This window comes from Mixophyes fleayi, chromosome 5 (genome assembly GCF_038048845.1).
Source record: "Mixophyes fleayi isolate aMixFle1 chromosome 5, aMixFle1.hap1, whole genome shotgun sequence".
Lineage (NCBI taxonomy): Eukaryota > Metazoa > Chordata > Amphibia > Anura > Limnodynastidae > Mixophyes > Mixophyes fleayi.
Genome location: NC_134406.1, coordinates 251,169,991 through 251,190,410, shown reverse-complemented (window position 1 = coordinate 251,190,410; position 20,420 = coordinate 251,169,991). Strand labels below are relative to the sequence as shown.

Genomic DNA, 20,420 nt, shown 5'->3' with positions numbered 1-20,420 from the left:
GTGATGATAATATTACTGGTATTTGTATTATAACCAAATATAAATTATGTAACACACACCTGTTCTTTTCTGTAAATATTTATTATATACTACTGTACACGTGGGTTATGGAATTAACCTTTTTCCCAGCACTCAGCAAGTTGATCTTTATGTAGATAGGTGTGCATTTATAATGAATTAATGTTGGATTAGCCATAAATACTTCTGTCCAGGATTATATATACTAGCCCCAAGTCTAACTTTGCAGATGCGCACTTGCCCCTTGCCACCTTATATCCAGAGAACTTAATTTAGAGATGTACCCACTTTTCCTAATGGCCCTATAGTCCAGAAACGTAACATGTAACCAGGGGGTAAAATGTATCAAGCTAAGAGTTTTCCGGTGAGTTTGAAAAGTGCAGATGTTGCATATAGCAACCAATCAGATTCTAGCTGTCATTTTGTAGAATGTACTAAACAAATGATAGCTAGAATGATTGGTTTTTCAAACCCGCCGAAAAACTCTCAGCTTGATACATTTACCCCCAGGACTCCATTAGCTTTATTTGAGCTATATATCCACTGTATGCAACAGTAAAAAAAACACATATTGGGGCATTATCAATTGTGCCGTTCCCGCGGCGCGTAAAAACTACTACCGTTATTACGGTAATAGTTAGCTGAAATCCAGCGAGAAAATTACAGTATTAACGGTTTTTCCGCGCATTATTACCGTAATAATAACCGCGAGATTGTCGGCAGAAAATATGCCCCATAACTCTGAGCAATGAAGAGGTGTATAATACAATTGCAGAGAGTTACATTCACCTTTTGCAGTAATATTTTTAAAAACACATGAATGTATTTTGCAGATCCTCTCTGGAACACTATCATAAGTTTATCATTTACTATCTGCAACATTTAAATGAACTCAGTTACAGAAAATAATTTCTCCCAGTAACTCCACTGTTGGTATATTATTTTAAATGATTTTTGAGGTGCATTATTATTGTCTACTTCCAAGCCATGCAGCCAGTGTCAGGCTGTGACAGAGGATTGCCTGCTATGACTGCTGTTACTCAGACAAGCCGAGGTAATGGACATTGGCCGCCAGCCCTCTGTCACAGTCAGAACACGTGATCCAGGCACACAGGCACACACAGGCCAAGCAGCCACCGACTGCAACCAGGCCCGCGGGCACGAGCACCCCACCCTCCGCGGACGCGCGCCCCCGCGACCTAGAGGGGAGGGAGCTTGGGACCTAGGCAGGCGGTTATTATGCCACCCAGTCAGCGGTTGCCATAGCAGCGCTTGACGTCATCCCCCCGGCCCCTGCTCAGCGATTGGAGGAAACCCCGTGGATCGGTTAGAGCTTTGAGCGCTCGGAAGAGACCGGACTCTCCCAGCGGCAGAAGCCAGAGAGACGAGCACTCGCCCAGCCCGGGGACCTAGCAACCGTCAGCAGCTCTCCGTGCTCCCCTCTCCGATACAGGTACATGTATGGCGGCGCCGGGCGGACAGCAGGCTGAGCGGTGGAGGGAGCCACTGCCCTGGTAATGGCGGAAAGGAGCCATTGTTCATCCAGGGAGGGGGCTGGGGCCGTGTTATACGATGTCTCCCTCTTCCATCCCGGATCATTGCAGGTTATATCGCCTTAGGCAACCAGAGGCTCTCCGTGCATGGTGGCATTAGCGTATCAAACCCGTCTCTCGCCGGGCATGCTGGGACTTGTAGTCCCCCCGCATCTGGGGAGCTACAGGTTGTCTATACGGTGGGTTAGAGGAAGCCATTGTCCCCAGAATGTCTCCTTTCTCTTGTAGAAAGAGGACCCTCCCTCCCACCATCTCCATATATGGAGGCTGAGCTCATCGCCCTGCTCCATGTACTACACGGCTGTATGTGAATATAGGATGTGTGCGGGGTTCATATATAACAATGTACCCTCTCCATTCATTGCTCCCACGTGTAAACGGCAGGCGCTGCTCTTCAGTATAATCCGGTAATATGCAGCGCTGGTATAATGTGCAGTGCTCTGCAGGGCTGCTGCTGCATCCTCCTCCACCCCCTCCTTCCCCTTGTTGCATTGATGCAGTTTTTTTTTTTGTTGCAGACATTGCAGCACAGGTGAGGCCGCCCCCTCCTCCTCCTCCTACCCCGGGGACACGGGAGAGGAAGGGAGGTGTCTGGTGCGATCATCCTTCTGTGCTGGGTCAGTGGCGAATAGTGACAGTGGCCATGTTCCCGGGAGGATTGAGCACATTACTCTCCTCTGTGCACAAAGGAATCGTGCTGTAGGGAGGCTGCCCCCTCTGCATGGCACACAATTCACACTTACAGGCTGCAGCCCAGCAGGAATGAATTACATTCTTTTCCTTGGCTGGGTGGCTTTTATAGCTTCAAGTAGAGCAGTGTGTCAAGCCCTGTTTTATTATAAGGATTAAGGTCATGGTGACCTCTCAGTAGATGCATTAGATACCTATATTTTGTAATGTTTTGCTGCTTGCATTCTAAAACCAGCCCCAATTAACACAGCAGATGAACAATGTCCTGCTGTTACACATTACCTAATTTTTGGGGTGTTGGTTTTGTTTGCACTTAAAGGAGAATTGTGTTAGTGGTTGCAGAGTGGCTTTTTTTTTTTTTTTTTTTTTTTTTTTTATAAATGTGGACCATGCCCTTAGTGACCAGAGGAGAATAGGTTTTTCTAGACCTGTGCATAGCTGGATCGCACCTCCCCCTCACATTCCAGATACTTGGAAAGGGAGGTGTTCATCTGGGTAATGCCTTGCAGGTTTCTTATTCATCTGAGGTTTCCAGTGAGAGTTGGAGCGAGGTGCGACTGACTGTTACCTGGGCAAGATTATGTATTTCATAGACTAGTTCTTTTGTAGCAACTGTCTAACATTGAATGGCTTTATAGGGAGTGGGTGGGTGGGGTAAGGCTTTCCGGAAGATGGGTCTACCATGAATATCTTGGCTTCCTTCGAGAGGATGTTAATGTTCATTTGAGTATTTCCAGATGGGAATAAAGAGTTTGTTTGAACTAACGTTTCCGTAGACTATCGACATGAAACGTGTGAAACCTTTTAGTGGCATCTTGTAAGAATATTGCTCTTTTTTTTGAACTGTTACATTTTAAGTAATTCTATTGTGTAGTTGCAGCCTCAGCAGGAGTGCACTGTGTATCCACAACATTTTAGTTTGCTTAAGACTGACATGATTCCATGAGCAGTGAAGCTCTTCTTTGTAAAGCGTTGAAACGATTCCATGTGTGGGAATTTATATTGTAATTCTGACCATTGTTCTGTTTTCTGTGCCCACTGGACAAATCCCTATTAAAAATGGATAACAAGAGCAAATGATGCAATGATAGGTGGAGCTAATCTTCATATAAACCTTTCTTGGAGATCATTTTGGCTGGTACATACAATTAGTGGGGACTCCTCCCTTGCTATAAAACTGGGGCTTCTAGGTAATGTCTGGTGTATAAAGCTGTGCACCTTAATTCTTTTACAAGTAGCCAGACACATCGCAAACAGGTAACACAAGCAGATTAGGGTGGGGCCCTACTGATCTATATCAGACTGCATTTTTTTTTTTTTTGTACAGACTAACCCTCCCCAAATCATTATGTAGCTTTTTCATCTCTTCCTCTACTTTTTGACCAGGAGAAACCTCTTTTGCCTTCCATTCAGCCTGGTAAATCATGGATTATAGTTAAATCACTATAGGAATAGCATTCGGCGGTTGTCCCAAAAATTATATCTTTGGTTTTTGAGGTTCATTAATAATTACTACATTTTGGATCCATTCAGGCTCAGTATAGTTTAATTCTGACAGGTTTATCCCCTGAGTTGCTAAAGGAGGCACCGCAGAATATTACAGCGTGGTTTCCCACTTGGGGTGTGGTGACTTAATTTCTTTTTTTTTCTTCTTCATACATTTTGGTTCCTGTTCGTACATGTATAACACCTTGTGGCTGTTGGATATGAAGGTGCCTGCACGCTTTATCAGATATACAGCATGTAATAGTTGACCCTGTAGGGGATCGGCTAGGCTGTGACCTTTATGCTCAGTAGGATATAGATGTTTTATGTACACCTGGATTATGGCTAAAGAGGGGATTTGACGGTACACAGGCTGTATTTCCGTGGATTGTGACACTTGAATCACAGCTGCCTCCTTTAGACCTGAGAGGGTGAGCGTGTGGTAATGTATTAGGCTATTCACAATGCTTATAGGTTGCTGGTTCTGGTTCCCATTCAGTTTAAGCAATGTCATTCATTTCGTCGTGTTGGGGCTAGCATAGGATTGCACAAAGCTTGGGAAAAATGCATGTGCTGGAAGGATGTTAATGACATGTAGCTTGTGATGTATGGCCAGCGCTAACTGCTGTGATGGATTAACACCTGCACTACCCTCTACTGAGGAAGTTGTTGGAATTACGTTGTCAATTGCTAACGCTATTCAGTCATGAAGCTTACAAGACTGTTAGAGTAAAATTATATATCTTGTATCTGAAAGAGGCTTTGTTTAGAGGACCCTACTGTAATGTCAGGCCAGCATTTTACATCTTTTTCTAAGATCATGTTGGTCAGTGCTTGTAGCTTCTGGGTGTTTCATTTATCCTCTGCAAACCAGTATGGCAACTGTGATCCTAATTAAAATATACGTTTACTTTAATACTGTGGTTATACATGGCCAATAATGTAAAACAGAATGCTTATGTATTGCATACAAGCAGCTTTAGACTAATAGGTATCTTGACTGCTAATTGCTCAACTAGCGCAGATATTATTTGACATTGGTATATTTAAGACCGTATTACTGAGCTGAATACTATACACGCAATGACTGGAGTATTTATACTTAAACTAAATATGCCTACCATGCTCTCACTCCTCTGCAGCAGGTGTTCGCTTATTGACCTGTATAAGGGCCTATCGGGACACTGTCTTAAAGATATGGGAGGCGCGTCAGTTGTGTAACGAAGTAGGGAGGGGATACATTTACTTTTGAATAAAGCTGCAGTGGAATGTCAGATTAAATCATTCAGTGTCAACCTGAATACGGGTACTAATACAATTTGTACCTGATAAAGCAGAGAAACATTTGCAGTAAATGTGAAACATAGTACTTGTAGGATAACTAATAATAGTTAAATTAATAGCACATTTCCAATACACAGCTAACCTCATATTAATCCTTTTTAGATGAATATTTTCTACCTAATGCAAGCAGATTGTTACAATTTACCCCTCTCTCGCCTATAAATGTGATTTATTCTTTCTTCAATTGTGTTGAATGTAAACTGAGGAAGCTTTAGAGACCTGCTACCCGTATAGATTAGGCGTGTTCAGTGTACAACTCTGATGTCACTTCCTGTTCATGCATTTTCTACATTCTTTATGTTGTAAACCCCACCTAATGAAACTATTACTTTCTTTTCTACTTTTTCTCTGACGTCTCAGTTTATATTTCATCTGCATTTCCCTTAATGGGGTGAGCTCATGATACTAGCGTGGTTGGATTTTGACCTATTACATCCCAACTGATAAACTGGCAAAGCAGTGGTATAAATAAAATAATAAGTACTATGTGACACCAGCATGAAGTAAAAATAGCTTTTTATTATAAACTTCAGTAAAAATACTTTAACATATTCAAATTTCCATATTAGTATGAAGTACTACTATTAGTATTGGGCCAATGGCAAAAAGTAGTTGACATCATGAGTTTGGAATGACGGTAATGTTTAAGACCTGCTGATGACAAAAGCAATCGCTATTCCAAGTGAGTGTAAGACTGGCAAGGCCAATCTCATGGCGGAAGTTGCTTCTTTGCCCCACTTCCTGCAGGAATGATCGGCCACGCCCCCTCTAGGAATATGGACTCTGTTTTGGTGATCAGGTATATTGTCCTCCCAAGCTCCAGAATGGTTATTACTTTTTGCCATAAGCCTAACAATGTGCTGTCGGGCCTAATGTTTACTGCTATGAAGCGATGGAAATTTACTTTTACTGAAGTTTAGCATGAAAAGCTGATTCTTACTGTCACTCTTTTCTACTACTGCTCTACCAATATTTTCAATTTTGTGCAAAAGTGTATTTGAAAAATAATATGTTAGTTGCAGCTAGGGCTGCTCTTTGTGGTGATCACATCTCTCTCATTTACTGCTCTAGATGGTCTTTTCTGGCCCATGCATGCTGCAAATTAGTACTAAAGCAGCCTAATTGGATGTGAACTGCTGCATGTTTGGCCGTCCTAAAGAGTAAATTAAAGAGCTTTTGAGGACATGATGTTTGAGATAGAAGTATGCACGCATGTTTCCATTTGCTGCAATAGGCTATAACAGGGCCTGTGTTGTAGCACATTAGAATAACATGCCTACCCTGTGCAATTTACAATGTGTGCATCTGTCACAATAGTACAAGGTCCATATTGGGGACATTTGTGTCACAGCAGTTGCTCTTGGTGAAATCTGAGACGATCTAGCAGCAGATCCAACAACCTGTATAAATATATGTAATTGTTATTCAGCTCAGTGGCAAGTTCTTAGGATTTTCTTTTTTTCATGAGGATCAGCAGTACCCTTGTTTAAGGTAAGTGTGGAGGGGCCCAAATATAGGTGTCTAGTTCTCCAAAAGTGGATAAAGCTATGTTTAATCGTAATTCTAATCTCTGGAACACTGATCTTATTCCTGTTAACATTGTATCATGTGTAATTGTCCAGTGCTGTGTATGAGCGCTGTGCATCTCTCCTGCAGACGTCCCTTTACAAATTTATAAGACTGATGAGATGATTTGCAATTAAACTATCCTGCTGACTTTTGGAAGAAGTAGTATGCATATGAAATAATTCTATTGGACACTTCACCTGACCTGTATCCGTTCCATTTGGAAAGATGGTCTAGACTGTTAGTCCTGCTCCCCCCCCCCTTATTCACAATAGAATGTTTTCCTGAGTCCTTAATGTTATAAACTGAGGGATATAAATCTCGTTTTCAGCCGTGAGGAAGCAGAAGAAGGAATAAAATATTTGCAAATCATCATCTGTTGGGGGGGATATAAGTTTAAACAACAGTAGACACCTCCCTTTAATTATGCCTGTTGTGCCATTAATTCACATTTTTAACAAGTGAGAATATACATATTTTTCCATTTTGGGTGTTAATGTTTAAAATAATGTCCTCTACCTGTTTGTGAGCTGCTTATTCTGTGAATTTGTGGTATTACCAAGCGAGGCAGCTTGTCACTTTTATCTATGGCCTTGTCTAGTCAGATTGTTAAGACTAGCCAATTATTGCAGGACATTAGTAGTTGCTGGCCAGGTAGAAGAGTAAGATCTAGGATAATCCTTTTAAGCAAGGAATCAATCCATAAAAATACATTTGGCCCAGTTTTTTCAGATTTTTTTCAATCCCTTTTATTTATTTTTTTTAAAAAATATTTTATTCTTCAGATTTAAAGATAACAAATGCTCTGTAAGAAATACATAGTTGCAGTCTGTCAGGCCATATTGGTGCTAGTGTTGGTCAGATTAATGGCATCATTTAGATGTATGTTGTGTATTAAAGATATTTAAGTATGCTGAACAAGTGATTTTATGAGGTGTGCAGACACAGCGATTATTGGCTCGATGGCGCTGTGAAAATATCAGCATGCCAGAACATAGGTTTGATCAATTTCAGGCGTGTCTGTAAATATGTATTACATACAGCCTCTGTGAGTCCCTCAGGCTGTCTGGCCTGCTGAAAAGGGCTTTGTCTTGTTCTAATTTAAATCTGCATCTATGCAGGTGCTCTGAAGTCTGTTGGCAAAATTTAGCCTTTTACTATAATTACTGTTTCTTTACCCATAATTCTTTATCTCCTCTCCGTGTGTGTGGTTTTTTGTTGGTGATAATACTCCCTATACTATTGCTTGACCTAGCGGCAAAGGGAGTTTGTGCCAACATGGGGGGGGGGGGGGGGGGGGGGTTTAATGATCAGCAAATGACTAAAGAAAAGACTCTGTCAACCATATATGTTCTGTGTGTTTGCGGTTAAGCCTACAGTCTTATGATGGTGTCACACAGGCTCTCTTCCAGCTTTAGAAGAGTACCTGTACCTAATCTTTACAGTGGGGGGAGGGGGGTTTCACCTTTTGTTGAGGCTGAAAAAGAGGTGTGTGTAAAAAATATATATATATATATATATATATATATATATATATATATATATATATATATATATATATATATCACACACACTTCTGTTTGTAGTGGTTGGATGCTGTGCCTTTGTTGCTCCATCTTTGTGCATTTTGCCTTTGCAGGCAATTTTGCATTCAACCATAGAAAGCGTTCACTCTGATTGAAGTGAGCGATACATGTATCTTAAATTTCACCCGTCGCCTCCACACAGAGGAAGCTATTTTGTGGACTGTCAATATTCGTTCAACCTAAATACGCCAGTAAAAGACTTTTCACAGTACATCCTGGAGCATTGATTGGCTGCAGTCTCCTAGATATTGATTTGGCTACTTCCACTGTGTAGGTGATGTTACATTTTGATGTAAAAGAATTGCCCATAGCAGGGCACACACACAATGAAATTTAAAGTAGATTGAAATCTTACAAACCCTTCTTTCTTTTCCTCCTAGAACCATTAGCCATGGATAAAACCGAGGTGGTACAGAAGGCCAAATTGGCTGAGCAGGCAGAGAGGTACGATGACATGGCAGCTTGCATGAAGCGAGTGACAGAAGAAGGAACTGAACTGTCCAACGAGGAGAGGAACCTTCTTTCTGTGGCCTACAAAAATGTTGTGGGCGCACGCCGGTCGTCCTGGAGGGTCATCTCTAGTATTGAGCAGAAGACGGAAGGAAGTGACAAAAAGCAGCAGATGGCTCGAGACTACCGGGAGAAGATAGAGACGGAGCTGAGAGAGATCTGTAATGATGTGCTGGTGAGAGCTTTACTTGTACAACCTGTCTCCTACCTTGTCATGTAATCTTACTGGGCTTTCCTTTTTTCAAAATGCTGATTCATTCGTATTTAGGGCGGTGCAAAGAAAAATACACGTAGTAAGCAGGTGTATTCGGGAAAAACCATGTTCTCTTGTCGGGGTTTAGGATAATATTACAATATATATTTTTTTATATAATGTATTTCCTGCTTGTGCAGCTATTTTCTGAAGCCTACCATGCATTCCCAGGATACATCTAGGTTATCTCTTTATAAGAGCATGCTGTAGACAGTGTGGGAAGTAATCTGACTCCTCTGAGCTCTTTCTACCCAGCTCTGAGGAGTTCAGGATCTTGCAGCTTGTTGCATCAGAGTGAACGAAACTGAACTGAAGTTGTGTTTTACTTGGTTGCATAGTGAACATTCTAATATGGTGTATTCAATTTTTATTTTTTTTTTCCTTCACAGTACAGAGATAAATGGAAACAGCCTAGTGTTCATATGTGATTTTCTGAGGTTGTTTTCATTTTTAAATATTGTCCTTTTAAATGAGAATATTCAGCATACGCCTATACTGTGCAACCGTTTATTAGTAAGGCTTGCTCGCGTGCATTGTTCTGCACTAGCAGTGCTACCCCTACTTGTTTTATATACACGTTTATTCACTCCTAGTAAGACACATCATGTAGGCCATCTTATCTCCCTCAGCGATATGTTGATTTAGTGTTATTTTTTTTATAGAGGGACATTAAGGCTCATTTACACACCTTAAATTAAGGTGCAAAATGTGCACTGCAGTGAGCAATCCACTAACTGGCTTTTAATGGTCTGGGGCAAATAAGACAATGAAAGTGAGTGTTTGGTTGCTTTATTCAGGACACATTTTAATGCAGTTCTAATAAATGAGCCCTAATGTTTGATCTTTCTGAATTATGATTGTCTCCTCGGAGCTTTGGTGGTTCATTGTCCTTCAAGTCCTCACAAAGGAGGGTAAAGGTATGAGTAGACCTTACAATGAGAACTATATGCTTCTCCTGTTTTCATCATAGCTACTTGAATAGGTTTAATCTGCAGGAGCTGACCATTCACTCGCCTCTTCCCCTTAATGTAAGGTTTCAGAGCTTGTTAATAATGCTGTTGCGTGAATAGTGTCTTCCATGTGCTTTTGTCTTGTGCTCCATTAAATTTAGGGGAGTAAACTGGACCTTTGGAAAGTGCACTAGTGCAGGCTGTCCTTTGCTAGTTGCTGCTCCCTACTGCTGCTGGTATTGTATACAAATTAGAGATTGGGGTGGGGAGAGTTTAGCAGATCTTCTACTAGTAAAACAAGAAATGGCCCATTAACCCTCATATGAATGAACATCTACCTTATTGTATGGTACTTGATGGCTGTATTTGTATGTTTTTCATGCGTTCCCTACACTTCCCATTTACATTTTAGCTGTATTCTGTCCTCCTATTCATTGAACCCTGCTAGGACTGTGCCACACAGATATCTTGCAGTCACTATTCGGCATTTGGTTTTGTTTTCTTTTTGTTTTGCCTTCCCCAGCAGAAGGCAAAGAGGAAACACTTCCTGTTCTCTACTTCCTGGTTACTGTGGATGAAACACATGGGAGGAATCGCCCCTTTGGCATTCAGTGAATGATGGAGCTCTCATTGCATGTAGAAGTGCACAAATAGTAATCGCTGCATTAGTGAGAGTCGAATGGGATAATTTCTTACCCCACACCCCCCCCCCCCCCAAAAAAAAAAAAAGCAGCTGAAATTGATAATGCTGAATCATCTTGGGTTTGCTTTTTAAATTTAGTTGGCAGCTTGATCGGTGGCACTAATGTGCTACCATGTGAGGTCAGCTCTGTCCAAGTTGTCCACCAACATGTGTGGCCTGGTTGACCATTAGTGCCGAGGCTAGGTTAGTATCTGCCTGTGGTGTTTTCTTTTAAGCCATAGTGTTCTCCCCAGAAAATTTGGACAGCCGGGTGGTTTCTTTACTTACAGCGGGTACAATGTCCTTCTTGGGTTATCTCTTTCCCTATCTTTCTCTTTGCTTTATTGCGGTTGGTTCCAAACACACCGCTCCTCGCTCTCCCTCTTCTCTCTCTGTACTGAGACTTTTAATCTATGTTGTCATAAATAAATACTTTTTATATATAATAAAAAAAAAAAAAAAAAAGATATTTGTGAGGGGCCAGTGAAATACTTTGCAATAATTACGAAAAAAAAGTTGAAGATTATTGCTTTATTTTTTAATGCCTGACAGCTGAACCTCTCTAACTGCCTGGACTGGTCAGACTGGTGGTCAGTGGTCTAACACACTCTGCTGGCTGTAGTGCTCACACACTGCTTATTATAATAGGATAAACAATGGCTTGTTGTGCTATAATAGGACTCCCAAGAGCCGGTAGCAAGTAAAAACGCCCGGGTGGAGCACCTGGGAAATGGGTCCTTGACTCGTCCACACTTTGGAAATTGTCCAAAATTTATACACCATCCCTTTTATTAGAAATGGGAAAAGATGAAAGTACATTTTTCATTCAAAATGTGTGATTTGTGCAACTTTTGCCAAGTTTACACATTTAATTTGTTTCCTAGGAAACAAGATTGCACATGTCCTTCAATGGCAGTTATCAGCCAAAATCTGTATTAAGTCTTGGTATATAGAGCTCTGGATAACTAAACTGTCTAAGTTGTCTGGTTCTGACCTGTGACATTTCTGGAAGTGAAGAAATGTCCATGTGTGGCTTACGGTCCATACACCATAGAGCAGGCCAGGCCAAACTGTGCCTCTCCAGGTGTTGTGCACCTGCTTGTCCCAACATATCCTGCAAGCTATATGCTGACTATCATCTGGCAAAGCATGCTGGGGCTTGTAGTTTCACAGCACCTGAGCACCATCAGTTGGCCAAGCCTGCCACAGTGTGAAGTAATAGGGCGTTTCATTACTACACCACACACTTTGGAATCGGATTTGGTAAACCCATTTATTTTTCCCCATCAATGTTTGTATTTTCGCCATGTGTTTTTATAGACTGACAGTAAAATCTGACTTTCACACTAAGATATGACATGAGTAATGTGATCCTGCAGTCATTTGTTTTCTTCTCAAATGTATATGTTCCAATTGGGAACTGTGACCCATTGTAATAAGCTATGCCAGCTCAACCTAGGAGCCAGCAGGATGTTAAAAGGAAGATGTGTATATTGACCTCCAATAGAAATGAGACTCCAACATTGGGCACCAGCTGCAACTTTATTTTGGGGTGTCCAGTCCTGTTCCCAGGAATCTGTCGGAGGGGGGGGGGGGGGTAGAGTGAATGGTTTGTGTAGTTCAGAAAACGAAAGTGAAATTCGTTATTTGTACGGTCAATATTCTTATTAAATTTCTACTTGCTACTATGTCTGGCTTGTGGTGGTAGCTCAGCCGTTCAGAAGATCTTTAAAAGAGAAGTTGTGTGTAGTTTGCAACTGTGACTTGTCATACACAGGAAGTGTGGGGGGGCAGTGATTGTTGTTGAATGCAAGTCTGCATCCTGCACAGGACGTGCACTATCTGCGTGACGCCACCACCTTGTTAACTACCTGAGCGATACCGGACTTCTTCACGTCTTCATGAAAATGCAGATGCATAGAAAATAAGTTACTCTTGAGTTTGTCTTTTTCTTCTCCAGTGAGTGCATGATCAGTGGGTTCAGCTAAACTGAAATGACGGAGAGGAAACCTGGGGCTTATGCTCCCTGTGCCAGGGAGAGTGCATTACACACTGCAAATGTCGTTGTCTTCTTGTTTCAGTGTTGGTTACGCTCTATCTTCAGGGCGGCTTCCACCTGCATCACAGCCCCCTCTGCCTCATAGCACTGTCACTAAACGAAAGCTGCATGGGAGCAGACATGACTCAAGCATATGGCATTTATGCATGGCGCCTGTAGAGATCTCCTGCACGTGATGTGAAACACTCTGACCGGTCCTCTTCAAACAGTTGTCTTTATTGGGAAATGTAGAACATAACTAGACACTTAAGGGGTTTCAAGCCTTCAATGGATCCTCCTCTTTCAGGTATAATAAAAAAGGAAGTAAAATAATAATCTGAGGGCAGATACTTCAGCATTGTCCTAAGACATGTCTCCTGATGTTAGTGTAGTGATGTTTGTACCAGCAGGACTTTAGCTGAAGCCTTGCATAACAGGGAGAGGTTTGGAGGATTTATTAACTTGCCATTTATTGCACCTCCCTTGCGTTAATTATGGTGACCATGTTCTGGCAGCCGCTCCTCTGCGTCGTATGGGGAGCATGGTGATATCTGACCCCCATAACAGAGGGTTTGAGTTGTGGGTAGGATACAAGCAGATGCCTATGGCCGCCCTGAGGCTTGCTGTCATTGTTGCATTGCTTTAGGCTGCTGATTCAATAGTCCAGTGTTAGGACTGAAGTAATCAGCCTGAAGCAGTGCAATGGTGGAGCTGTCATAGCCCCTATCCCTGCCTCCCTCTGCTATCAAAAGAACATTGTGTTGGTAGTTTTGAAGTGCAGACTTTTCCATAGCTAAGAAGGAAGGGAAACACTATTCAAAGTTGGATACATCATAGATTCAAACTTGACATGTCTCTGAATTTACTGCATAGTTTATATAGTAAAGCAGTGACAATGATCAGTTGTTTTTTTTGTTTTGTTTTTTAAAGAGGCACAGGGCTAATACTAAGAAGCAGCACAGTAATGAGTAATCTTTACCTGCTTGGTCTGCAGTAGCTATCGTTTAAAATCATAGAGTAGGGCTATTGGAATATGATTGTGTTTGCAATCTGCAAACAGCAGAAACATAAATGCAGTCCTGATTCCTTGTTTTATAACGGCCGTATTTAAGCTGTGTACTGCTCGCTCGGTACAAAGTCCATTTTGGCTATTTTTGTGAGCAGCACTTGGGTATGTGTCTTTGGGTGTGTCAGGTGACATACTAGTAATCCAGTTACCACATTACAGCCAACTCCTAAACAAATTGTGGCTTCCCGGGAAACGTCCCTCCCAGCAACATAGCCGCAGTGTTCTAAGGCTGCCAGTCAGCTGTTCCTGGGCAGATTCTGCTCCTTTCTTTATACTTTCTAACTAAGCCAATATCTTACAAGTGGTGTGACTGGAATCATGGGCTGTTCTTGTCTTCTTAAAGGACCACGTAACCACTACCATAACAAGGCCACTAAACCTGAAGTAAAAGTTGCTATATACAGCTACTAATGGCATTCGCACACATGTCCCCATAGCTTAATAAAACCTGATGTTCTACATTGTACATGTGTGTGTTGTTCACTTCAGTGCCAGATTCTGCCCTGCTTCTAGTGTTCTTGTGCAAATCTGTGTGTAGGAAACTTTATCTCCAGCATCTTCAATTTTCATGTGCTTCAGAAAGACTTGGCTATTTGTCTGAATCCTATTGACTCTCTGCACTTCCAGATAAAACACCACAAAACTAAGCCAGTTGCCTTGTTCCTGCACTATTCCAACGCAGCTGTTCATAAATGGTTGGTGTACTCCTGAGCATGCTCTCCGTAATCCTGCTCATTGATTAAGAAGGATTTAGTAGCACAGCTTCATATTAAAGTGTGGTTTTTTTTCTACCGTCAGATGACTTTAATTGATTTGCTTGCATATATCCTTGTGCAACTATTATTAAATATCAGCTATTTATATATAGCGCCACTAATTGCGCAGCACTGTACAGAGAAGAGAACTCGCTCACATCGGTCACTGCCCCATTGGTGCTTAGTCCACATTCCCTAACGTACACACAGACCGAGAGAGACTAAGGTCAATTTGAGACCAGCCAATTAACCTAATAGTATGTTTTTGGAGTGTGGAAGGAAACTGGAGCACCCGGCCAAAATCCATGCAAACTCTGGTAGAACATACAAACTCCTCACAGATAGTTGATCTATCTATTTTATCATCTTGCTTTAATACTTGGCTATGTATGTATTCCATCAAGCATAGTTGCTTTGCTGCCCTTGGGAATGGACACTCTCTGGATACAGAGCTATGTCTCTATCCCAGGACAATATACAAAATGAAACACTATCTGATGGAGCGTAGTACTTGGCTACAAAGTACAAAAGGAAGCTACACATAATACAATTGTATTCGTTGCACGAGGGAATGTACAAGCCAATAAGCAGACATCCGAAGGTGGGAAAACTGTTAATTCAAATTATGATGTTTCGGCATGGTCTTCATAATCCAGAAATCCTTGGGCCTGTGGCGGTGTCACACAGGCTCTCTTCCAGCGTCACAAGGACTGATGTCTATATTTAATGTTAGGAAATGTGCATCACTTTTACAGCTCAACACCTAAACCGCTTTGTTATCAGGTCTGCTCAAATATTATGGATTTCAGTTGGCGAGCATTGTCTGTGAGCGTCCTAAAACTCTGCAGTCAGCTTTCTGAAGACCACTCAAGCGCCACCTCACTGTAACTTAGAAGTTAATGATTGCAGCATGAAGCGATTACATGCTGAACTTAAATCAGGAAGTGAAGTGTCGTGTGACATAACCCTTTGGTATATTTTAGGCACAGAGGCCAAATTACATCATTTCCATTTAAGTTACTCCAATCTTTACCCACAGGTGTTACCAATGTTTCCATTATAATGTTGTTTTTAAGCTTTTTAGCAGGGCTCTTCACAGTGACTATAGGAAGATTCTATGACATTTTCTCCAAGCAGCAGCCATACCTGTGTCATTTTACCATGAATCCATTGCTGTGATATTTACCACTGTGCAACGAGCAATACAACATAGCATTTTGAATATCTGTGTTCTCTCCGACAGCTATTTCCCGGGTGCTCCACCCGGTTGTTTACTTGCCACCCGGCTCTTGGAGCCCAACAGAGTCCTATTATAATAGAATATACCATTGTTTCTACTATTGGGCACTATGTGAGCACTACCGACAGCAGCGTATGTTAGACCACTGACCACCAGCATGACCAGTCCTGGCAGGTGTGGGCAATAACCTCCAACATTTTTCAGTATTATTGCAAAGTGTTACAACTGCCCCCACTTGGCTACTTATTGCCACCCGGCCGGCAAAATATTCTGAGAACACTGAATATGATTGTCAAACTGCAGTTTCGTGACTGTTTTTTTTTATAGGTATATTTCTATGCTGTAGTTTTTAAAATATACAATGTTGCCAATAGAGGTTATAAACACACTGATGCAGTTTTTTCAAAAATACCAAACAATGTATTAAAAACATACCGGTTTGTTTGGGGGTTTTTTTTGGTTTTTTTTACACTCCTTTAAACAACTTGGTAGAATTATGTTCAACAATGGCAAGTATTTAGCCATGTTTTCAATGTGGGCAAAGTGAAAAATTTGACTGCTGTGGTTGATCTCCTGTATAGTGAGACATTCTCACACAGCCAATGTTATATATATTATATATATGTTATATTTGTAAATATTGCAAAAGTATACAGCTGGTGTCAGGTTTTTGTCTTTTTACTTCTGCGTCCTTGATTGCTCAAAAAAAAAAAAATCATTGTGAGACTTGGACTGAATTACTTATCGCATTCAGTGGAAATAGCAGTACATGCAGTAATATCTGTAAGTGTCCCTATGTGACCCTGCCTCTAGAGCAGCCATGGACAACCTGCGGCTCTCCAGGTGTTGTGGAATTGTATGCCCCAGCATGCTTTGTAGGCCGTTGGCTGGCAGGGTATGCTTAGACTTGTAGTTTGGCAACACATGGAGTCGCAGGTTGTCCAGGCCTGCTCTAGACTGTAAGCTCTTATGGGCAGGGTACTCTGCCTTATGTCTGTACACTGTCAGTCTAACTCGTATGTCCTCTGCTATGTGAGTACTGAGACTTGTTTACTCCAATGTGTCAGATCTGTACCTGCATCTGTTGTTATTCATGCACCACTCTATTTGTACCTGATGTTGCTGTCATATAGTCATGTATCTACAATTATGCTTAATTGTATTCATGCTACTCTTGGTTTTGTATTTTTTATCTGTATTCTGATTGGTGCTATGTGGTGCCATACAAATGATGAAAGTGCCTTGTACCTTACTCATGTCACTAGTTCCTAGTGAATGATGGGCTGTATTTAAATGAATGACTTCTGTGACTTCAGTCTGCGCACTTTTTAAAGATTCAATGAAAGGGTCAGTTTACAATACCATATGAATGCTTTATTTGTTTTTCTTATTATGTTGGTCCTAATATTGGGTTGAATGAGATTTATTCGAGTTTAAACTTTTCTATTTTCCTCTGTTTCAGAGTCTTTTGGACAAATACTTGGTCCCCAATGCGTCGCAAGCGGAGAGTAAAGTCTTCTACTTGAAAATGAAGGGAGACTATTTCCGTTACCTGGCTGAAGTAGCTTCTGGCGAAGATAAGAAAAGTAATGTTTCAAACTTGTCTTTATTTACCCTTCAGATTGCCAGTCACCCTCACTACTCTAGTCCCCCTTCTGCTCTCCATTCACATTTCTAGTGCACTCACCCAGACTCCACCCTGGTGTTTCCTGTTAGTCTGCCCATTCCCCTAGATTGTAAACTCCCACGAGCAGGACTCTCTTCCTTGTGTCCTCCTCTCACCTTCATATTCCTTCTGGCATCCCAGCTTCATTCCCTAACTTCGACTCTGTTCCTGCCTTGGTCTCCTCCACTACTGGCTCTGGGCCTGCTAGTTGTGCCCACAATCCTGGGCTTAGGCCCATCCTACTTTAGTTCACTCCTCATCTCTCTGCCCGGTCTACCTGTCCTCAGCCGGCTTGGCAGTTCAATTCTTTTTGCTTTTTTTTTTTTTTTGTACTTCCCTGTATGCTGTGTTCTGTTTTCTCCTATGTACAGCACTGCAGATCCTTTGTGGCAAGATGAGGCTTGCTGAATTGCATGTAATCTGCAATATGGAAAGACTATTGTAACACATTGTCATTGTATTTACAGCCATTGTGGAGCAATCGCAACAGGCGTATCAGGATGCTTTTAACATCAGCAAATTGGATATGCAACCAACACATCCCATCAGGCTGGGACTGGCTCTGAACTTCTCAGTGTTTTTCTACGAGATCCTTAACTCCCCGGAAAAAGCATGTTCTCTGGCGAAAACTGTAAGATCATTAGGAGATGTGACTTGGCATGGTGCACTGTCTGTTACCGCAGAGCAGTGACTTATACTCTTCTCATTTTAGGCTTTTGATGAAGCTATTGCTGAGCTCGATACTCTGAGTGAAGAATCATACAAAGACAGCACGTTAATAATGCAATTACTGCGAGACAACTTGACAGTAAGTTTACAGAGCATCTATAAAAAAAATGAAATGTAAAAAAAAAAAAATCTGTCTATAGTTGCTGCTATTAATTTATAACAAATTATAAAGGAAGCTGACACAAGACTTTGCGTTTTCGTTCTTTGTGGTGTTGAGGTTAAATTGTGTGTCTGATTTTATTTTTGCACTATGCATTTGAGGATTTAGGTGCCTTCCACAATCAGCCAGCACTAAATTCTCTCTACAAATAAATCTGCTGGCAACGAGGGGATGGGTCACACAGATGGCATTATTTGAGACTGGGAGCACGGAGTAGGGTAGAGAATATTAAGCGGGATACAAGAGTTAAAAACCTGGAATTCTCATGAAACTGTGAGTTTTATTACCGCAACTTATTTTTAATTTGGTCATTGTACAACATCACAAATAGTGGGGTATAGAAACTAGTTATCAATCCGCAGGGATCAGCCACCAGCAGTTTCATTATTTGTTCTGGGAGAGATTGTTTTCCTTAGCTGGTTGGGCTCTCCCCTTGGACCATTAAGTCACTCACCCCCCACACCGTGTCTTTACACTGATTCCCTCTGCCAACCACATGATGGCCGTGCTGGCTAACGTGGTGGAGGTAGGCCCGACATAAAATTTGTCTGTAGGTCAGGTCCTATTTGGTGTGGGCCTCTTCATCAGGGTTCCTCAGGGGAAGACACCAGTCAGGATTTGTCTTTGGGTTATTGGAAGACACGATGACTCCAAATCTTATGACCATTCCACTGCATTTAACAACCCGAAATACCCAATCTCCAGCACTTCATTCCGGTCTCAAAAAGCTGTGTAAATTACTGCACTGGTTTATCGTGGAGCGTGACTTAAAACATGGTAATAAATTACCCCCCTCTCCAAGGAAAACTAAATGGTCTCTTCTTTCCTTTAGTTGTGGACATCAGACACTCAAGGAGACGAAGCTGAGCCAGGAGAATGCGGCGGAGAGAATTAATCAGCCTTCCTTTCCTGTCTGCCTCGTTCTAAAATTTACACAATAGACCATTGTCATCCTTACTGTCCCACAAATAGGTTTATTATTTTTCTTTTCTTTTTTTTTTTTTTGTTTACAATTATAAAAGGTTTATGTTACTTCTATTTGGATTTCTATATTTCCCATGTGGTTTTGTGTTAAATAGGGAGTAGGGCCAGTTAACATTTTGGGGCGTTAAAAAATAAATAAATAAATATAAAAAAAAAAATTTTTTCCCTCCCAACCCCCCACCCCCACCCATAAGGTGACCAGTGTGGGAAATAAGGAATTTTTATACATGTTTTAAATGTTTGGCAAAGTACTTCGGGTACATGGTGGGTTACCACAGGGCCCAGTGTTCACACTATTTCCCATAGTCAAGCAACGTGAACGGCTTGTATCTTTGTAATAGCAAGTATGGGGCAGTTTGGTTGGCGCTGTAGGCGGAGACTCTATAATTCCTAAGCGCACTGCTGGAGGGCAGGTGCGACTAGTCTGCTACCAGAGTCGTCCTCTTTGCCAAAACACAATTTTTCACTGAATGGTCCCTGCGATAGCGAGTCACAATCCTGAGCAAAAGACGGTTCACATTCCATTCTCCTTATGGTTGGCTAATGTCTGCTTTTGTTTGTCGCTATTATCCATTTTATTTGTATTTAAATTGTTTCAACAACCTAAGATCAAAAAAAAAAAAAAAAGTACTTGATGCATTAAAGACATACATGCTTGGTATCCATAATTTCACTATATATCAAGCACAGCAGAAAAAAAAACATATATTTAACTTTTTAGTTTTATTTTTGTTTTTGATACTTGCCTAACATGCATGTGGCTGTAAAAAATTAAAATACAAAATAGTTACCAGGGGAATAACTTGAGATGATGGCTAGCTTTGTTTAATGTCTTATGAAATTTTCATGAACAATCCAAGCATAATTGTTAAAGAACATGTGTAATAAGTTGATGTAAGTGGAATAAAAGTTTTATGAATGGACTTTTCAACTACTTAAGGTGTGGTTTTATATAGTGCTTTTATTGGTGGTACTCTTCTCGAACAGGAAGCTCTGGTTAAGGAAACGTTGTGCATGTGGTCTGTCTAAACTGCATCTGCAGCCAACATTATCCCAAAATAAAATGACTTCTTCAATCCGTACAGTTGTTGCCAACATTATCCCACAAGAAATTGGGTTTCAGATTATCATACTCCAATTCT

General features: G+C 41.3%; 1 protein-coding gene across 1 annotated transcript; it reads left to right on the top strand.

Annotated features, from left to right (window-relative positions):
- Positions 1–1,306: 1,306 nt before the first annotated feature.
- On the top strand, positions 1,307–20,212 carry YWHAZ (tyrosine 3-monooxygenase/tryptophan 5-monooxygenase activation protein zeta). Its single transcript, XM_075213894.1, has 6 exons — positions 1,307–1,471; positions 8,623–8,927; positions 17,202–17,325; positions 17,873–18,036; positions 18,118–18,213; positions 19,127–20,212. Exons 2-6 carry the CDS (start codon positions 8,634–8,636, stop codon positions 19,187–19,189), a joined length of 741 nt encoding a protein of 246 aa, XP_075069995.1. The 5' UTR covers positions 1,307–1,471; positions 8,623–8,633; the 3' UTR covers positions 19,190–20,212.
- Positions 20,213–20,420: the final 208 nt, after the last annotated feature.

Excerpts from the sequence above, each read along its gene's own strand:
- YWHAZ (XM_075213894.1), top strand. The coding sequence starts at position 8,634 with ATGGATAAAACCGAGGTGGTACAGAAGGCCAAATTGGCTGAGCAGGCA. Across the intron at positions 8,928-17,201 it reads AGATCTGTAATGATGTGCTG|AGTCTTTTGGACAAATACTT; the intron begins GTGAGAGCTTTA and ends CCTCTGTTTCAG. Across the intron at positions 18,037-18,117 it reads CATGTTCTCTGGCGAAAACT|GCTTTTGATGAAGCTATTGC; the intron begins GTAAGATCATTA and ends TTCTCATTTTAG.